Source organism: Acomys minous, assembly GCF_964271855.1.
Source record: "Acomys minous genome assembly, chromosome: 1".
Classification (NCBI taxonomy): domain Eukaryota; kingdom Metazoa; phylum Chordata; class Mammalia; order Rodentia; family Muridae; genus Acomys; species Acomys minous.
This window is the reverse complement of record NC_140483.1, coordinates 151,375,130-151,394,433: the sequence shown is the minus strand read 5'-3', so window position 1 is coordinate 151,394,433 and position 19,304 is coordinate 151,375,130. Positions and strand designations below refer to the sequence as shown.

At 43.7% G+C, this 19,304-nt stretch overlaps 1 protein-coding gene across 1 annotated transcript in view; it reads left to right on the top strand.

Moving 5' to 3' along the window:
- The first annotated feature begins 50 nt into the window (after window positions 1-50).
- Window positions 51-19,304, top strand: part of ELP1 (elongator acetyltransferase complex subunit 1) — a 53,405-nt gene continuing 34,151 nt past the window's right edge. The window contains exons 1-11 of the mRNA XM_084775919.1: window positions 51-203; window positions 2,402-2,564; window positions 3,700-3,852; window positions 6,089-6,170; window positions 7,275-7,355; window positions 10,190-10,275; window positions 12,279-12,375; window positions 12,646-12,736; window positions 13,624-13,747; window positions 14,486-14,579; window positions 17,990-18,220. Coding sequence (XP_084632045.1) covers window positions 2,415-2,564; window positions 3,700-3,852; window positions 6,089-6,170; window positions 7,275-7,355; window positions 10,190-10,275; window positions 12,279-12,375; window positions 12,646-12,736; window positions 13,624-13,747; window positions 14,486-14,579; window positions 17,990-18,220 — 1,189 coding nt within the window. The 5' untranslated portion in view covers window positions 51-203; window positions 2,402-2,414. The remainder of the gene's footprint in view (window positions 204-2,401; window positions 2,565-3,699; window positions 3,853-6,088; window positions 6,171-7,274; window positions 7,356-10,189; window positions 10,276-12,278; window positions 12,376-12,645; window positions 12,737-13,623; window positions 13,748-14,485; window positions 14,580-17,989; window positions 18,221-19,304) is intronic.

Below are 19,304 nucleotides of genomic sequence, written 5' to 3'. Positions count from 1 at the left end.
CACCCACCTGGTGACGTCAGACAGCGCGCCTCACTGGTGACGCCACGTTCGCGCCACGTTCGCCCCGCCTTGCTTGTGGTAGCTAGCGGGTTCCGTGCAACAGTCGTGCGTGTCTCTGTCTCCGGTGAGCAGGGGCGGTTCCCTTCCAAACCTAGTGCGCCGTGAGAGCTCGGAGTCGCGGACTGAGGCGAGGGGCGTCGCAGGTGAGCGTTCGTGGGACCCAATCCGGGTCGCTGCACGCGGCCTGGTCCTCTCCGTCCACGATTGTCCTGGTGCATGGGGGATCCTTGCGCCTCTGCCTGTGCGCGCCAGCGAGGCGGGGTGGATGTCCTCTCGCCTTGCGTTTTAGATGCTTTCTGCAAACTTTCCCCTGCGGCCAACCGGGGGCGCTGCTGAACCCAGCTGCCGCGAAGGAGGGTCCTGTCCCCTCAGCTGCAGGATTCCTTGCGTCGAGTAGATTGACCCTCCATCGGCGAATTTGTTAGCCAGCCGTGGAAGGTGATGGAGGCTTTTGTTTGTGCTGTGCTGCGGGTCCCTTCTCGCGCATGAGACTTTTCTATGGAGTAGCGTATCTCGCATTTCCCTAGCCGGTGTGCCCAAGTCGTGGTTTTTGTGATGGTAGTGATTGTGTAGCCTTTTGTCTTCAAGGCCTAACATTTAGCAAGTTTTTATACAAGCCACATAACGGATCTTAGGTGTTGTGTAAAGGATTCGATTGTATATTGACAGCCACGACAGACAACCAGTGAATACCTCAATGTGTAAGTGAGGAAAAAAAAAGAGGCAAAACCAAGTTTTAGTTTGTGGAAATAGAAAGGGGCTATTATTTGATCAGAGAGCAGCAGGTTCTCTCTTTCAGGTTGCATTTCGTGTGCTTGGAAGGGTCAGCTGATGATACCATCAGGAGACGGTTTAATGTTCAGTTTGGACTTGATCAGTTATAATTAGGTGAATAGATTTATTGTCTTCTTTGTCCCGAGCTACCTAGTTGAAGGTGAGTAGAAGAAGAGCGGAGGAGAAAACGGAAAATGGAGCAACGATCAGAATTTTAGGACATGATTAAAGTTGTATGAAGAGACCTTTAGCACGCATGTGGATGGAGAAAAGTTGAATTCGTGGAGCCAAGGGAGTTGGATTTGAAGGTGCCAAAGAAAGGACATTGGCAGATTGTGATCCTAGATGCATTTGGAAGATACTCTTTTTCTTAACCTAGAAAGCATCGAGGAAAGTACAGGGTTGTGTTCCTCCAAAAAGTTAAATGAGTGAGGATTATGGGTATGACAAATCAGGGTAGTCAGTTTTCATCCTGAAAGGATTGGGGAATTGGAGATTGATGAGCTTCCCTTAGTACCGTGTGCATGAAGTGGCCATGGAGGCCAGAAGAGGGCATGGGATCCCCTGGAACTGGAGTTGGAGATGATTGTTAGCTGGTATGTCCATGTTGGGAAGTAAACTCAGGGCCTCTGGAAGAGCAGCCGGTATTCACTGACCTCTGAGCCATCTTTCCAGACCCAAACTCAGTGAATTTTTTTTTAAACTCAAATTGTTTTGCTGTGTTTATCTGTCAGGGTCTAGTCAGAAAAGTATAGACCACACAGTATTTCAGCAGGATTTATTATGAAGAATTAATTAAGTACCTATTGGAGGAAAAAAATAAAGTGAAAGGAACACTGAAGTAATTTAGAAGGCAAGCTGAAGAAAGCAGCTCCTGTGGCTGGGGAGCAGCACTAAGGCAGACGTTGGCATCGTCAGAACCTAACACTTGGTAGAAAGGGCCTGTAACACTAGGACTCAGACTTTAGATGGATGCTTAGACACTCAGGATGATGCCTGGGGCCGGATTTCTGCATCTGGAGATGTAGCATGCCTGATTTGTGCTCCCTGGGGTGGCAGTGATAAGGCTGGTTCTGGCAGTGCCAGGGACTAGGACCAGCATCCCTGTAAAGATTGAGGCCCATTGCTGGGATGGTAGGCGCAGTCAGAGACAGATAATGGGAAGAAGAGAGTCCTCTTAATTTCTACCATTTGTATGCTGGATTTTATGGATGCAGGGCAGCACAGATTTTGATGAGTAGATCTCGAGTTCATGGAGCGGGATATGGAACATCGAGATTGGATCATGGCACAGTAATGGCATGTGCTGTGGTTATCATTTGGTTGTGTCTCCAGATTTAACATGTTGTAGTTTAATCTCCAGTTTAGCACTTTATAAAGCTAGCACCTTTAGGAAGTGAGTGTGATCGTGTATATGCTGGTGTGTTCAGATAAGTAGTACCCCCTGCTAATCTAATAACCCCCTGAATCACACTCAGTGTGAGCATGGCCATCTATCACTGTTAAGGTAGTCCTTTCTCTTTCAGGCCTTAATCTTTCATCAAGGGCGATTTGTTTTTTCCCTTAGAAACCGCTTCATCATGAGAAACCTGAAGTTGCTTCGGACACTGGAATTTAGGGATATTCAGGCACCAGGGAAACCTCAGTGCTTCACTCTCCGAACTGAGCAGGGCACGGTGCTGGTTGGCTCGGAATGTGGACTAATAGAAGTAGATCCTGTGAAAAGAGAAGTAAGTCACTGGTGACGATGCCAGCTCCTGGCTTGGCTTTCTACTTGTTTTCCTCCAAATTTCCTTCTCCCTCTTAGTCTCCCTTTACATCCAAAGTAATTTACACATTCCTAATAGCCGTTTCCTTTGCTTTATGTCGATGGCTTTCTAGGTAGGACTTAAATAGTAGCCAGCTTTTAACTCTGCTAACTTTGTAAGCTCAGTTGCCAAAGCTCTGACCATACATTTTATGTGGGTACCTCACAGTTGACCTTTTCCACTGTGAATTTGCATGACTCTTGTCCATGGAGGTTTTACAGTTTATGTATTTTGTGGTGCTGTGATTTGAAACCCCTTACCCCAGACCTGGAGGGTCTTTTAAGCACGTATATGCATTTAGCCCAAACTGGCAAAAATCCCAGTCCTTAGTGCTAGAACCGACCATGGATATTTCTGAAAATCGGAAATGACTCTGCTGTGTTTCCTTAATTATTTGTTGCTATTCATGTGCTTTATTTAGGTGATTTGTTGTCTTTGCCCACGTTGTAGAAATCTTAGGAAACTGCAGTTAGGGGGCTGGACATGTAGTACAATGGTAGAAGCCCTGAATCTGATGCCCCCCCATTGGAAAAAAATGTGAATAAGAGGCATAGTTGTTAGCTTCATTTTCTTATTAGATACTTTTAAACAGACGATACTTGTTTTTGTGTTTATTTTGCAAAAAGGTTGCATTAAGTACTCTCCTTGTTAAAGACAATAGCGTTGTATTATTTCTAAAATGAAAGTTTTTCTAGAGAAAATACTTAGAAAGCTTTTTATGTTATAAAAGAACCATAAGGCCTGGAGAGATGGTCCATTGGTTAAGAGCACTGGCTACTCTTAACGAGGACCCCAGTTTGGTTCTCAGCACCCATATGGCAGCGTAGAACCATCTAAAACTCCGGTTCCAGGCAGTCCCACATTCTCAACTGGCCTCCGAAGGCACCAGGCACACACGTGGTCCACATAATACATACAGGCAACCCACCCGTACACATAAAATAAAAACAACAAATCTTACATATATAAAGAGTTATTAGACACATTTTACTTCTGGAACTCAGATGGCTCTGCGTTGGATGTACACACTGACTTGCTTACATTGTGTTTGTGAAAGGTGAAGACTGAACTGCCTTTGGTGGCGAAAGGCTTTCTTCCAGAGGATGGGAGCGGCTCCATTGTGGGTATTCAGGAGCTGCTAGATCAGGAGTCAGTGTGTGTGGCCACCGCCGCGGGGGATGTCGTGCTCTGCAATCTCAGCACACACCAGGTAGGTAGCAGGCCCTGTGAGGAGGAAGTGTCAGGTATCCTCAGCTCAGCCACTTGTTCTGTGTTGAGATCTTCTAACTTGTAGCCATGGTATCGAGACATTTGCGAATTAAATGACTTTAGCTATGTTTCAGGAGTTAAAAACCAAATGGTTTAGTCTGCTGCATCTATTAGTCAGACAGGACAATTGGAACATTCCATTTCAAATTAGATCTTAAAATTGAATAAGAACTTGAGTGGGGACTGACTTTCACACGAACTCTGGTGCCCCATATTTGACCACCTGTCCTGGAAGGGGAGGCCTAGCGGCACTCAGGAAGGATGGCAGGCTACCAAGAAGAGACTTGATACCCTATGAGCATATACAGGGGGAGGAGGTCCCCCTCAATCACAGACATAGGGGAGGGGAGTAAGGGGAAAATGGGAGGAAGGGAGGAATGGGAGGATACAAGGGATGGGATAACAATTCAGATGTAATATGAATAAATTAAAAAGATATATTTTTAAAAAATTGAATAAGAACTTACTGTAGTATATTATCTTTTATCTGAATTTCTCGATTAAGGAAGTCTGAATGCTTTAATTGGATTATGTTTGTTATAAATTCTGATTGGAGAGCCTTAGAGTCTCTTAATACACACGCTATAGTAATATACTATTGCATGCTATAACATGTATTACTGTACTAAATTCCACTGTAAAGTAATGTACTGGAAGCCTGTTGTAAGGTTTGGGGGAGGAGGATAGGCTGCAGCCTGTTGCTTCTTTACTCTAGAATAAGGCTGATTTTCAGGATTTCCATCTTCCTTTTTTTTTTCTAAACTATTCTTCCACCTTCCCCCCCCCCCCCCCCATTTTTGCCTTTCTCTCTTTGTGATAGAGTCTTACTGTGTATTCCTGGCAGGCTTCAAATTCACATGGGTCTCTTTCCTTAGTCTCTTGACTGCTGGCTTGCCTTTCTTGTCTTCTTTTTTTTAGTATATGACTATTTTTGCATGTATCTCTGCACCACATGCGTGGAGGCCAGAAGAGGGCATCAGATCTTTTGGAACTGGATTTGTAGATGATTGTGAACTGCTATGTAGATGCTGGGAATTGAATCTGGGTTCTCTGGAAAAGCAGCCAGTACTCTTGCCCTCTGAGCCATTTATCCATCCTCTTCTTTTTAAAAGAAAAAAAATTCTTCTGTGTATAATGTGAGTGCGTGAGAGTGGCAGTGCCATGGCAGGTGTAGAGGGCAAAGGCTGTGAGAGTCAGGTCTTTTCCTGTACTGTGCAGGTCCTGGGGCTCAAACTCAGGCTGTGAGGCTGATGCAGCAAGCATTTTTACCTACTGTCTTCTGTTCTTACCTTCCTCATGACGTAACATCTTGATCCTTTTTAAATACTTCTTTGAATCTGGGCATGGTGTCCCATGCCTACGCTCAAAGCACTGGTAAAGCCAAGCGCTTGAGGCTTAGAGAGCTTAAGTAGCTACGTCAGGATCACGGAGTTACCAAACGGAGTGTGAACCGTCAGAGTCTGTGGCACCTTTAGCTCTAACCATTTCTTTGAATGCATTAATAAACTATTTTTTATTCATGGTGAGAATTGCCAAAGCCTATCACGCATAAGTCAACCATGACAAATAATAAATATTTCTCATATTTAAAAGTTAGAACTTTTCTTCCCCATTGTCTCCTGCTTCCCGAGCCAGCCAGTCCATTTTGTCTTCATCGAGATGCTTCTCCTGTGTGGCGTCTCATTGTCACAGTACAGATTCATAGATTCATGCTCCTACTCCCTGAAAGACCAGCCACTGCTCCCCAAATTCCTTTCCAGTCTGTCCTGCATGGCTGTGTGTGTGTATGTTCTTCAGCATCTAATTACAGTTGAGTTTTAGCCTCTTAAGCCTGGAAGCTTCCACCCCGGTTCCCCTGCTGGCTCTCTCTCCTGCTCCTGCTGCTGGGCTTTGAGACCTGAACCCCTAGACTCCTCAGGCCTTTGCTTGCTCTTAGACTGACTTTATTTCCCAGGGACCTTTAAAGTAACTAAGCATTTCATCTTGTCATCGTTTCATGTCCTACTCCCTGTGCTTAACTGTGTGACTGTTGGCTCAACAACTGTTCCTGAAGGGGTGGCTGCTGCTTCTTTCCACCTTTGTGTGTTTACATTTTGATTGTTTTGGTTGAGTCCCTAGTAAACCTTTATTGAGGCAATAGTATTCTAAATGTCCCTTTTCAATTTCCTGTGATGCAGCTGGAATGTGTTGGGAATGTGGCCAGTGGTATCTCTGCCATGAGCTGGAGTCCTGACCAAGAACTGGTGCTTCTTGCCACAGGTAAGCTTTTCACTGGTGCCTAACTGACTTCGTCAGACTTGCTCCTATGTCATACACACTTAGTTTCAGACGTCTTGGAACAATGATAGCAGATTATAATGTTAAGATAATATACTCTCAACGTCTTGCCTCTGTTAGCATACTGAGTTTTATGTGCAGTCTTGTGGTCTTTGGGAGTGAGGAATCTGCTGAGTTCAGCAATCAATGTCAGTAGTGCTTACCTTAACCTACTGTAAAAACAGAGGTTGCTATGAACAGCTTTGGTTTTCCGTGTGTGTGTGTGTGTGTGTGTGTGTGTGTGTGTGTGTGTGTGTGTTGTAGTTGGGTTTTAACCTCTTTTAAGCCCTTCAGGCTCACAGATTTTCCTCCTTATTACTCTGTTTCATGGGCCTATGTCTATCCTTTAGACACCTTCCCAGAACCTTCCTAGACTCTGCATGAGCCTCGTGACTTTCCTTGTTCTTACAGTCCTTTTACTAATTACAAACTTCTGTAGTAACTCCAGGGCAGGGCCTGTGGGTGTGGAGCTCACAGGATGACTTGCAGGAGTCAGTTCATCATGCAGGTTTGGGCCTAGAGGCAAGTTGAGCCTTTTTTTTTTTTCTTCTTTTGGTTTTTCGAGACAAGGTTTCTCTGTGTAGCCTTGGCTGTCCTAGACTCACTTTGTAGACCAGCCAGGCCTCAAACTCACAGCGATCTGCCTGCCTCTGCCTCCCGAGTGCTGGGATTAAAGGTGTGCGCCACCACGCCCAGCGAAGTTGAGCCTTCTTATCTTGCCTGTCTAGTAAACCGATTCTTAACAGCTCTTTTGGATGCCTGGCTTTCTTTTCCTTTGAGAGTATTTATTCTTGATGAGTTCACTTAATGTCTGCAGAAGTGTTTTGGGAAACCAGCAAATTTTAAAATAGTAGAGGAGGGCTCTGAGGAATCAGTAGCTCCGAGTAAGCATCTGGTGACTGTGTTTTAAAGCACTTGTGTGCGTGCACTCTGTCCTCCTGTTCTAACTGTAGCTCCTCGTTCAGGCTCAGGAGCTTCCAGTGCCCTAGACACTTGGATGACTGATTTGTTACATGAACAAAAAAGGTTTTGATTTGTTCCCCTAAGCTCAACAGACCCTGATTATGATGACAAGAGACTTTGAAGTAATCGCAGAGCAGCAGATCCACCAGGATGACTTTGGTGAAGGTAAGCATTGCCCTGAACAGTCTGTGACCTGAAGTTCCTGAGTTTTACTCATTTTCTTATTCATAATACTCGCCATCAGCCCAAAGAGCTTCAGTCCATCCTAGTTCTTTTTTTTTTCTTAATTCTTTTTTAAAAATTATACATATGTAATATATATGTTATATATATATTACATATACATAAGTCTTAACAGGCATATTGCTAATCTCTACAGATCTGAGAGGTGGCTTTCTCGGTATTCTGGGAAATAGAAACCTGTGCTTGAGGTCTCCTAGATATTGCTTAAACTCCAGAAGAGATGTAGACTAGAATTAGAGGAAAATATTTATTCAAGGTAGAATAAGGAGAGTATATTTAGAGTACAGTTTACTGGACCACAAGGAAGGGCAGAAAGAGGCAGGTAGAAGGAAGTGTTTTCTTCCTACCAACTAGATCAGAATCATTTCTCCTGTGCCTGTCAGTTGCCTTTTTGCTGAGATCTGGCCATGGTCATTTGGCCTTTGCGGCTGGGAGTGTTTGATGGGGCAGAGGATGGAGGTACTTGTTGACTGTAGCTCTGGCCACTGCAGCCCCTGGGCAGCCGATCCAGTTGAAGAGGGACTGTGAGGGGCAGTAGCTGAACTGTTGCTGGGGCCTAACGTCATACCTTCTCACTTTGCCAGCTCAGGGATTGCGTGTGGCTGCTGCTGCTTTCGGCTCTTCAGATAATAACTTCAGAGCCTGTGCAATGCCTCATGCCTTTAGCACTGTAGAGTCAGAGGCAGGTAGATCTATTGAGTTTGAGGCCAGCCTTGTCTACAGAGTGAGTTCCAGGACAGCCAGGGCTACAGAGAGAGACCCTGTCTCAAAAACAAACAAACAAACAAACAAATAAAAAAACCCAAAACCAAAACCAAAATGCTGGAACTGCCTTCTGACTAAATCTTCTGAAATGAACCGAGGGGTGCTAGAAACATGATTGTATAGTTGGCTTTTTCTATAAGGCATATGTCACAGAGTCAGTGATGACTTGGTTAGTGCAGCCATAAGAGAAGAGAAGGGGTCACTGGAGAGTGAATACTTACAGAAGCTGACCTGAGCAGAGTCTCAGTGACTGTGTGATTGATAACTAATAGAGAAGGTTGAGAGTAGGGGATGAGATCAAGCCCTGGCTCAATCCAGGACTCGGGCATAAGGCAGCATGCTAGGTGCCCGGACAGGAGGGCAAGATTAAATGGTTTTGATGAGGTTCATATGCTGTGGCCATTTTGTTTGTTTTTAGTAAAGCTGCTCTTATTGACATGTGTTTTTGGTATGTGTATGGAGAAAAGATTACAGACGGGGTGATGAGGTTGTAGGTTCCCATAGGGAGTGTAGGCCTAGGAAAGGAAATGAGGTCAGGGAGAGTCTGATACTCATTAAGCATATGAGTACATTTTTTGCCATTAGCTGAGAAACACTTGGAATTTACATTGTGTTTTCCTCTTATCCATGTCTAACATGAGAAATACCAGCTTAAAAATTGAAATGTAAATAGGCTTTGGCTATGTGCTGGAAGAAGAAAAGAGTTTACTGTGATTCCATCTAGAAGTTTGGGTGATGAAAAGAAGGATGCTAGTAACAGAGAAAGGAGCTGGGGGCTTGCTGATCTGTGGTGGTAGATGGTAAATTCTTCCATGGATGAGTTTCACGGCTTGCCAGGTGGAGCACATGCATGAGTCGTGTATAGACAATGTCTCTAGTCTTGGGAGCTCCACTGCTCAGGGAGCAGGTAGAGAGAGCGCTACAAGAGTCTAGGATCCAGGTGGAACTCGAGTTTCCAGAGTTAAGGACACTTACAGAGTAATCAGCACAGCCCTGTTTAAATGAGAAAAGTGATCTGAGCCTGGCTTTTCCCCCAGAATTTTTTTTTTTTAAAACCAGTGTAGTAAATGAGAGGAAAAAGCCCGAGCTTGTGCCTTACGTTTCTTTGTGAATGCGGACACAGGCTGCCATCTGCAGGCCCTTGCTGTGAGCCCGTCACCCACCGTCTGATCCCACTGGTAGAGTCGTGTTGTTTCACTCTGGGCCCTCTACCTCTTGGGAACCTGGCAGAGAAGCTCAAGGCTGTGTGTGGCAGCACTCACTGCTCTTCGTGTGCAATGACAGGTGTCCTTTGAACTCCTGTTGCCTTTGGACACGCCCACGCAAGCACCAGAAAATGCTATGCTAAGCCATAACTTACTGAATTATATAGGCAGTCCGCTTCAGAACTAATGGCAGGAGGGAAGTCTTGTCTTGGGTCTGTCTGATGGCGTGAGGACCATCTGTCTGTTGGTTCTTGTGGATGATGTCACATCTCACCTCTAGGAGTGGAAAGTCTGCTGTTCTGGATCTCTGCCTCTGTGTCTTGTGTAAGAGATGCAGCATAGTTGAGGGAAGGCGGCCTGGAGAACAGGAAGCTTGGTTTCTGATTTTGGGCTCTGTCACTATGGAGTCTCAGAGAAGTCTATATGAGGAACTGTATTTGACATATAGCCCCTTTCACCACCAAAAGAAAGCTTAACTGGTTAGTTTAAAGCTGAAAATCAGAATTTCATTCCCAGCTATTATCTTAAATTATTCACTTTGTGATTTCTTATCAGATTATATAAATTCTTCATAGTTTGTTCTGACTAATCATTCGGTCAGATTTCTGACTTGTGTCGTGCTTTCCAAGATTGGTTGCTGCACATCATTTGGAAGCTCAGTTTTTAACTTAAGGACTGACGCTCAGCTCACTGAGTTGCAGTGACTGCCTTCGTGAAGAGTGAATGAAACTGCTTTGATTTCATTTCTTCTGCTTATTGCTTGTCTTCTTGTTCTTGAAAAACTAGGCAAGTTTGTCACTGTTGGCTGGGGCAGTAAGGAGACACAGTTCCGCGGCTCTGAAGGCAGGCCGCCAGCCTTTCCGGAGCAAATGGTAAGGTGGATTTCATAGGTGTTCACTTCTGCCCCCTGCTGGAGAACTGTGTGGCTAGTTAGAGGCCAGTAATATCAGTATCTTTTTATTGCAATAAAGCGGGAGCTGATAGTGCCCTCAGAAAATGTCACCCTAGAGAGATAGTTTTGTTTTTTCTAATGGATTGTACCCAATCTCACTTACTGTCCAGTAGTCTATTGTAACTTTGCTCATTAATTTAGTTTTCCCTAAAGGCCTTGTCTTGACCTGAAAGTTTATAGCGTTCAGAAAACAGATATAAAAGCCCATTGCTTACTCAGAAGCAGTACTCATGGCATTGGCCTGGTATTGGGCTGTGATGCTTGTATCCCCTGCCGGCACCTTGCTGGAGCTCAGTGATGTTGCTTCATGTTTTCTTGATTTCTTGGATGAGTTCTCTCACTAATTAAAACATGTGTATTAAGGATTTACATATGCTGCAGTGTGTGTGAGACACAGACTGCATGGTAGGAAACAAAACTCCTGCCTACAATGACATGTGCAGCCTGTGGGAGAGCACAGGCATTAAGCTGCTTAAAATTGTGTTGGGTAGTTTTATGTCAACTTGACACAAGCTAAAAACATTGGAGAGGAGGGTGCCTCAATTGAGACAATGGCTCAATAAAATTGTGCCATAGGCAGGCCTGTAGGACATTTTTAAGTTATTGATGACAGGGGAGGGACCACATTTTAGGTGGTGCCATCCTTGGGCTTGTGGTCCTGGGTGCTATAAGAAAGCAGGCTGAGCAAGCTAGTAAGCAGTATTCCTCCATGGCCTTTGCATCAGCTCCTGCCTCCAAGTTCTGGCTGTGTTTGAGGTCCTCTCCTGACTTCTTCAGTGATAAACAGTAATCTGCAAGTGCAAGCCAAATAAACCCTTTCCCCCTGTGTTGCTTGCGAGATGACATTTCATTGTAGCCCTAACTAAGACAGTAGTATGTAACATTCAGGGAGTGACAGCTGCTGTGGGGGAAATAGAACAGAATAAGGAGTTCCAGCTGGCTGCAGGTGGGGAAGTTGGGGATAGCCATGCAGAGAAGATGCTATTTCATTATGGACGTGTAGGATGTGAGGGCATGTGCTAGGCAGTATCCAGGAAGAGTGTTGCAGGCAGACGGAACCACCAGTTCTAAAGACACCAAGGTCAATTGTTTTTTTTTTTTTTTTGAAGACTTTGAGGAAGGACAGAATGGTAGGAGAGGAGTCAGAGAAGTGGTGAGGGTGAGCATCCTTGTAGCCCAGTGGTGCCACCTTTGCCTTTACTCCATTTGATATGAACTGTTGGGGGTTCCACAGCAACAGACTCTGGTTTATGTTCATTGTTGCACTCTGGCTTTTGCATCCTGTGGACTGAGAGGAACAGGAATGGCTGTGGAAAGCTCTTCTCAGTAAGCACTGCGGACCCAAGAGGGAGTGGGTGGTACGAAGTCTTGACTCTGGAAACCTTTTAAGAGAACAGCTATAAGACAGAGCTCAGATGTGGGTGTGAGGAAGGACTAGGATGTGCCAAGGTTCCAGCTCAATAAAAGGAAGCATGATCTTATGTAGTTCTTAGGAGCTGTTCCTCTGCCATAGATGGATATCCTATTTGCTCTCTCTTTTTTTTTTTTTTATAATTTTTAAGATTTTTGTTTAAGATTTTATTGTCTATATGTATATTAAGTGTAGATGTGTTCATGCGAGTTCAAGAGCCTACAGAAGATACAGGGGTGTTGGGTTCTCTGGAGCTGAAGTTCTGTTTGGTTGTGAGCCACCCAACAAGAGTGCTGGCAGTCAAACTTAGGTCCCTTGGAGGAGCAGAACTTACTCTTAACCCCTAAACCATCTCTTGATCCCCATCTTTCATTACTTCTGGAAGGGTTCCTGGAGAGTCCCTGAAGCTGGATTTCTGGATAGCTTTAACAGCATTTAGCAGATGAGTATTTGGTAGTCAAGGCTTGTTTGAGCTGGGAGCAAACCAGTGATGCTGCTGTTTCTGTCTTTAGCATGAGTCGGCCTTGCCCTGGGATGATCACAGACCACAAATTACCTGGCGTGGGGATGGGCAGTTTTTTGCTGTGAGTGTTGTTTGCCCACAAACAGGTATGGAAATAATGCAATTAAAATTTTACCTAAGTTAAAATTTAGAAGCGTTTTCTTATTTGCTCTGAGTAGACATTAATTACACAGAGTGGGAAGGATGTGTTGCTTTACATGTTAATGGCTTAGGAATTAGAAGAGTCGCCAGATGGCTTTGAGGCTGTCTGGCCCAGCCTCACCTACAAAATAGACTTGAACGTGCTGGACAGTTGTGCGTGAGAGTTATCATAGTGTTTTCAGTGCTTGTGTCTGTTTACTCCACCTCCCTTGCAGGAGCTCGGAAGATCCGAGTGTGGAACCGGGAGTTTGCTTTGCAATCGACCAGTGAGCCTGTGCCAGGACTGGGGCCCTGCCTGGCTTGGAAGTGAGTGTGAGAATGAGCCAAGGACTCGGTCCCTTCCATCCCTCCCCTCAGAATTTAGCTGGTTCTGGGTTCTTCACAGACTTCCTTGTTCCAAGGCCCAACCCTAGTTGCATCTCTAGCGCTTTAAAGGTTATGGTTGTAGGTAGGGCTATCGTGGGATGTGTCTGTTGGAAGAGTCCTAGTGGGAGGCTCTGTGGGACCACAGCAGGTGGTCTGCTGGCTGAGAAACCTGCCGGCTAAACTTGTGCACCTGACTTCCCTTAATATCCTCAGTGCTGCAGTGCTTTCCTTTGGCTACCCATTGCAGTGGCCGCTGTCATGTGCAAAGCAGTAGGCCTCTAGGTTGCAGACATGTTGTTTCTCACCATATTAGGGTAGGACTGGGTGTTATTTAAGCATTTGAATTAAAAAGACAGAAATAGGAATGAGAAAGGTGGACTAAGATGATTTTAATAGAGAAATGTTAAAGTACCTGCCTAGATGTGGAACATGTGTAAAGTTGTATAACTGAAAAAGGACTACTTAGGATATTGTGCCTGAAATGCTATAGAAAATATACTTTTTAAAAAATAATTCATTTGCAGTTTAAAGCAGAAAGACTGTGTGCAAATGGTGCCTTGGAACTAGTTAGGGAGGGACTTTTTTTCCTCTTACATGTTGGGGTGAACTACTTGCCAGTACATAAATGGTGGGGTTAAAACTTCCTTGGAACTAACACCACAAACAGACACACACATCATGCACACGTGCGCACACACACACCTTTTTCTAGTAAAAAGGATTTCAATTAGTTTTTTCTGCTGGGGGAAAAAAAGTCTTACCTAAATCTCTGTGCTTCAGGCAGCAGGAGGAACTTTTTGACTATTCTAACTTGGGCTTTGCTTAAGACCCTCAGGCAGTTTGATTGCATCTACTCAAGATAAACCCAACCAGCAAGATGTTGTGTTTTTTGAGAAAAATGGACTTCTTCACGGACAGTTTACACTTCCCTTCTTCAAAGACGAAGTTAAGGTAGGTGTCTGAATTCTTTAAGGCACTCCCTCCTCATCTGTGGATGTTCCTGTTGCATAGAGGTTAGCAACGGGAGCTGCTGTGCAGAAAGGATGGCTTCTGGCTTTCAGACAGAAGGGGCATTTCTTTTCTGCTAAGAAAAGTCACAGAAAGGAAATAGAGATGCTAGTTCTTGCTGTTTATTTTGATGACTGCCTTTCCTGATGATTGATATTTAAACATTATTGCAGCTTATGTACCATTAAAATTTGGGTAGAAAAAAATTTTTGGGTAGAGACACACGAAATCTTTAATTGTGTAAAACTGTATAAAATTATGTAGGATAATCTTGTATGAAATTTTCAGAGAGGTTTTCCTTATGGTACCATATATTTCTCATCTATATTGTACCTTAATTAGTATTAAGTATTAATATAATATGTAAAATTAAGATAATAATGTACTTAATATTATATTACTATATCTAATAGTCAAATTTCTTGATTTTTCTAAAACGGTTACATTGCTTTATGTTAATTGTGTATGTAAATCTTCAAAGCATAATGTATGTATATTTTAAGTTCTTTTTATAGTACCAATTTCACAGATTGGTGTGACAACTGGAGATTAGTGATTTGCAGGTGGAAGTCAGCTCCGCTATTGTGGGTTATTTAGTTTATGGATGCAGGGAATTCCGCCATTGTAAAGAGTTTGAAGTAGAGAAACAACTGAAGGTCAGGAGTGTCTTGTCCTTACCAGGTAAATGACTTGCTGTGGAATGCTGATTCCTCTGTGCTTGCTGTGTGGCTGGAAGACCTTCCAAAGGAAGACGGTTCCACTCCGAAAAGCTATGGTATGACATGACAGCTGTTGAGCTTTGATTCATGCTCCATGTAGTGTATGAAAGTAGAAGATTGTGGGATTTCTTTTCTTTAAAATGAATATATATATTCATATTCATTCATTCATTCATCTACCAGTATTCTGTCTGCATGTGTGCCTGCCGGCCGGAAGAGGACACCAAATCTCATTAGAGATGGTTGTGAGCCACCATGTGGTTGCTGGGAATTGAACTCAGGACCTTTGGAAGATCAGACAGCCAGTGCTCTTAACCTCTGAGCCATCTCTCCAGCCCCTTGTGTGGTTTCTTTTCTCCTTCCTTCTTTGACCTTTGGTGAAGTCAGTGCAGCTGAAGTAGGGAGATACTGATGGGGAGGGTTACTTTTGGATCTCAGTGGGTTTCAGTCATGAATTATTCAGAGTTCTCTAGAGAGGCAGAAACAGTAGGATATAGAGGAGGGTGTGTCTGGCTCTGTGTCAAGGAATTGGCTCATGTGTGTGGGAGTGGCATGTTTCAAATTACTATGGCCGATTCAGGCAGAATTTCTGTGTTAGAGTATTGAGAATTCTTCTCTCTTGGGAACCCTGGTTTTGTCTTTACGGCTTTTCTTTTCATGCACCATGGGGTAATCACTTTAAGGCCTTTTAGCAGCATTTATGAGACAAATACACACCCTGACCACAGTCACCAGTGAGGGGGTTTAGGGTGCACATGAGAAGGATTTTTATGGCTTTTATGATGTGTGGTATATATTTTTAAGTAGATTTAAGATTATGTCTGTTTCTTTTTTTCTTTACTTTTACCCCCCAGTGCTAGGCAAGGCCTCTATCACTGAACCAACCTCCAACCCTGTTTCACAGGGTTTCCTGTTTCCTTCTTTTTTCTTTCTTTTAAGATGGATCTCATTATATAGACCTGGCTGGTCTCAAACTCACTGAGATCTGCCTCTCTCTGCCTCCCAAGTGCTGGAATTGAAAGGTCTGGCTGATGGGTGGTGGTGGCGCACCACCTTTAATCCCAGCACTTGGGAGGCAGAGGTAGGTGGATCTCTGAGTTTGAGGCCAGCTTGGTCTACAAAGTGAGCCCAGGACAGTCAAGGCTACACAGAGAAACTCTGCCTCGAAAAACCAGAGAGAGAGAGAGAGAGAGAGAGGGAGGGAAGGAGGGAGGGAGGGAGGGAGGGAGGAGAGAGAGGGAGGAGAGAGAGGAGAGAGAGAGGGAGGGTAGGTAGGTCTGGCTGATAAACACTGGTTGTTGTTGTTGTTGTTATTTGTTTTGAGATGGTATTTTAGTTATAAAATTTCTCCCTTCTTTTTCTTCTCTTCATACCTCCTCCCGTTGATCCATGCTGTTTTATAACTTGCTTTGACACTGTATCATAAGCAAGTTTCTATTTCATATGCACATCTATTTAGATTGCTGTACAATTTTCTTTTGTGCAGGTTAATTAACTGTTAGACATTTATATCTCACAGAAGCAGTGAAGTGAATGTGTTTGTTCATAAATCTTTTTGCTTGCCTATTTTCTTAAGTGTCTTTCAGTACTTGAGCAATTCGTTCATTCTAATAGTTCTTAGCCCTGGCTAGACCTTTAGTAAAAATAATGAAATGCAGGCTTCATCTCAGAATTTTACTCATTATTTTAGGATAAAATATATATATTGATATTAACAATTTATTTTTGGTGGTGTTCAAGATTTAATCAGGGTTATATGAAGATTACAGAACCAAACAGACCCAATTTCCAAGTGGTTTTAATATGCAGCCACTCAAGATTGCATATTACGTGATTCACATACGTAAAGTGATGACACTGACAGACACAGGATAAAAGAGTGTACAAGAGTCCTCACAGTATCTGCCTTCCTTTGCATGAACCTGCAGTCCAGCCTGCTAGAGCATGGCTATATAGGCATACTGCAGTGCGGTGATTAGAGAGCTAGGCGTTACTCCCTGTGGTCACTATAGTGGGACCTTTTCATACCAGCCAGTAATATAAATAGTGACACAAGCTTATTAACATTTTAAAGCTTAGGCATTTTAACTGGGGAAATTCTCAGCTACTCTAACCTTATCCCAGCTAATCCTGGAACTACTTCCTGCCATGTGGTACCTTTCTGTTCCTGTTCACCTCTATTCACCACCACTCCCCCCACCCCACCCACACCCTTTTCTACCAGCTTGGAAGTTTCACCTTCTCCTTTCTGCCCAGCTATTGGCCAGTAGCTTCTTTATTAAAGCTGATCAGACACAATACTAGATTGCCTGAGGCTTGTGAGGCGGGAACAGATACTTACAAAATATGAGACTGGTGATTTGGGCCATAGCTCTCTGCTGTATAAAATTAACAGTTAAATATACAGAGACACACCATCACACAGTGCACTACAACAGATCACTAGGTTAAGAATTAATGTGTGTAGCAGTCAGGGGGCGGGCGGGTGTGTAGAGAGATGGCTCAGAGGTTAAGAGTACTGTCTACTCTTCCAAGGGTCCTGAGTTCAATTCCCAGCAACCACATGGTGCCTCACAACTATCTATGGGATCTGGTGCCCTCTTCTGGAGTGCAGGTGTACATGCAGGCAAAACACTATACCTAATAAATAAATAAACAAATAAATAAATAAATCTTAAAATAAAGTTTAAAAAAGAATTAGTGGGGGAGTTAAATTTTTTCATGTAGTAAGATCTTAGTCTTTATACATGTATTTATAATTTATATAAGCCAGCTTGGGCATACTTGGTCATTTTATTACATTTTCCAATGATTGAATGTGCATGTTAATCATCAGGCAGGTGAATGTTGGTTAATATTGGGTAGCCTGGGACAAAATTGCATGCAAAGCACCAGCAATAAAAACAGGCATCTTAAACCCAGGTTACCATAGTGATGCTGGTCTAGAGCCAGGCTGAACTGCCGTGGTGCAGTTGTGTGCCACGTAAGGACTTAGTCTACAGCAGACCACGTGTTAGGCCCTGGTCTCACTGGACTCTATCCTCAGGGCCATTTTAGCTGTTTTATTCTGTGTGAGGATACTCTGCAACGCTTATGCGAGATGATACCTGTGGATGTCACATTTCCCAGACTGTATCCCTCCTGTGTACACTGTACGTTTTAGTCTGGTTATCTTCTTCTCAACATTGCATGGAAAAAAATGTGCTGAAATACTGTCTTAGCTTCATAAGCACAGAAATGAAGGTAGAGATGAAAGTAAACATTTTCTGACCTTATTGATGTGTGACATTTCATCTTCATGAGAAATTTACATCTTTTGACATTGACTACTATATAATTATTATTTTAGAGAGACCAAACAGGAAGGACAATTCTTAGAAAAATACAAAATCACCCCATGCCCCTCTTGCAAATGGCTTGCAGCTCGGTCCCTAGTCTGACGGCCTTCCTTTCCTTCCACACACAGTCCAGCTCTGGACCGTGGGGAACTATCATTGGTATCTCAAACAGAGCCTGCCCTTCAGCACCAGTGGGAAGAACCGGATCGTGTCTCTGCTGTGGGACCCAGTGACTCCGTGCCGGCTGCATGTTCTTTGTCAGGGCTGGCGTTATCTATGCTGTGACTGGCACTGGACCACCGATCGGAACTCTGGAAATAGTGCCAGTGACTTGGCAAATGTGGCTGTTATTGATGGAAGTAAGTTGCTGGGAGTGCATCCATGAACATTCAGGTCCTGACCCAGATATACTGGTTTAGTTTAGCCAGAACTGTGGGGAAATCTTCATTTTGATTGGTTGGTTGGTTTGATGTCTGATTGCGTGTTGTTAATTTAAAAGTATGCCCTAGTAAATGTTTATTATTAGGCTTACAGTTATTGCAGTGGTATTTTCTAACCCACTATCAATCGGTAAAAAGCACAGACACCGACTGTATTTTAGAAGAGCCTTGGTTCACCTGGTGCAGGGCAGTTTTAACTCCTGTACTACCTTCCATTCCCAGCCTCCATCCTATAACATCTGCTACCTCCTGTCCATAATCCCAAAATACATATTTATTTTTGGCTGCTTTCCTCTATCTACGCTGATCCAGCTATGAGCTCTCTCCACCTAACCCATCGTGGCAGTTTTGTTTTTTCCTTCCACACCTGTCTGCTTCTCCTTCCTAAGCTCCTTCTCTTTCCCAAAGCCCTTGAACTTGGGCCACACCCGCCCCATTCTGCCCTGCTCAGGTTTAGGCATTTTAATCAGCCAATCAGGAAAAATTTCTTAGGCAAGGTTACCAGCAATACTTGGGATACGTGAGAATGTGTTTGTCAAAGCAGCAAGCAGACCTTGGGGACCAAATTAATTAAGAATCAAATACAAAAGCACTACACCATCCTCCATCAATTGCGAGTGTCAGTAAGTAGACTATGTACTCTACTGAAAACCCTAGTTTTACACGGCCCCACTTCCCTATTGAACCAAAGTTACAGCTTTGTACGTTGACTCATCTGGCCTTTGAAGTTGAAGGCTGACAATTTTCTCCTTTTGCATAGAACAATGGAACCATAACATAATAGTGGGTTCTGTTAGCCTTGTATTGACTGTGCATTCCACTGTGTGGCTTTGTTTTTGTTTTTTGCTGTTTTAAGCACTGTAAAATATCTTTTTCCAGGATGCTCAGTCAAATCCTAGACATTTATTTCCTGTGAGGAAGATAGGTGCTTTTAATTAGGTGTAGGCATTCATGGTGGAGAGTTGGGTTGCAGAATGAAATTGCCATAGGCAGTTTGCTGAGA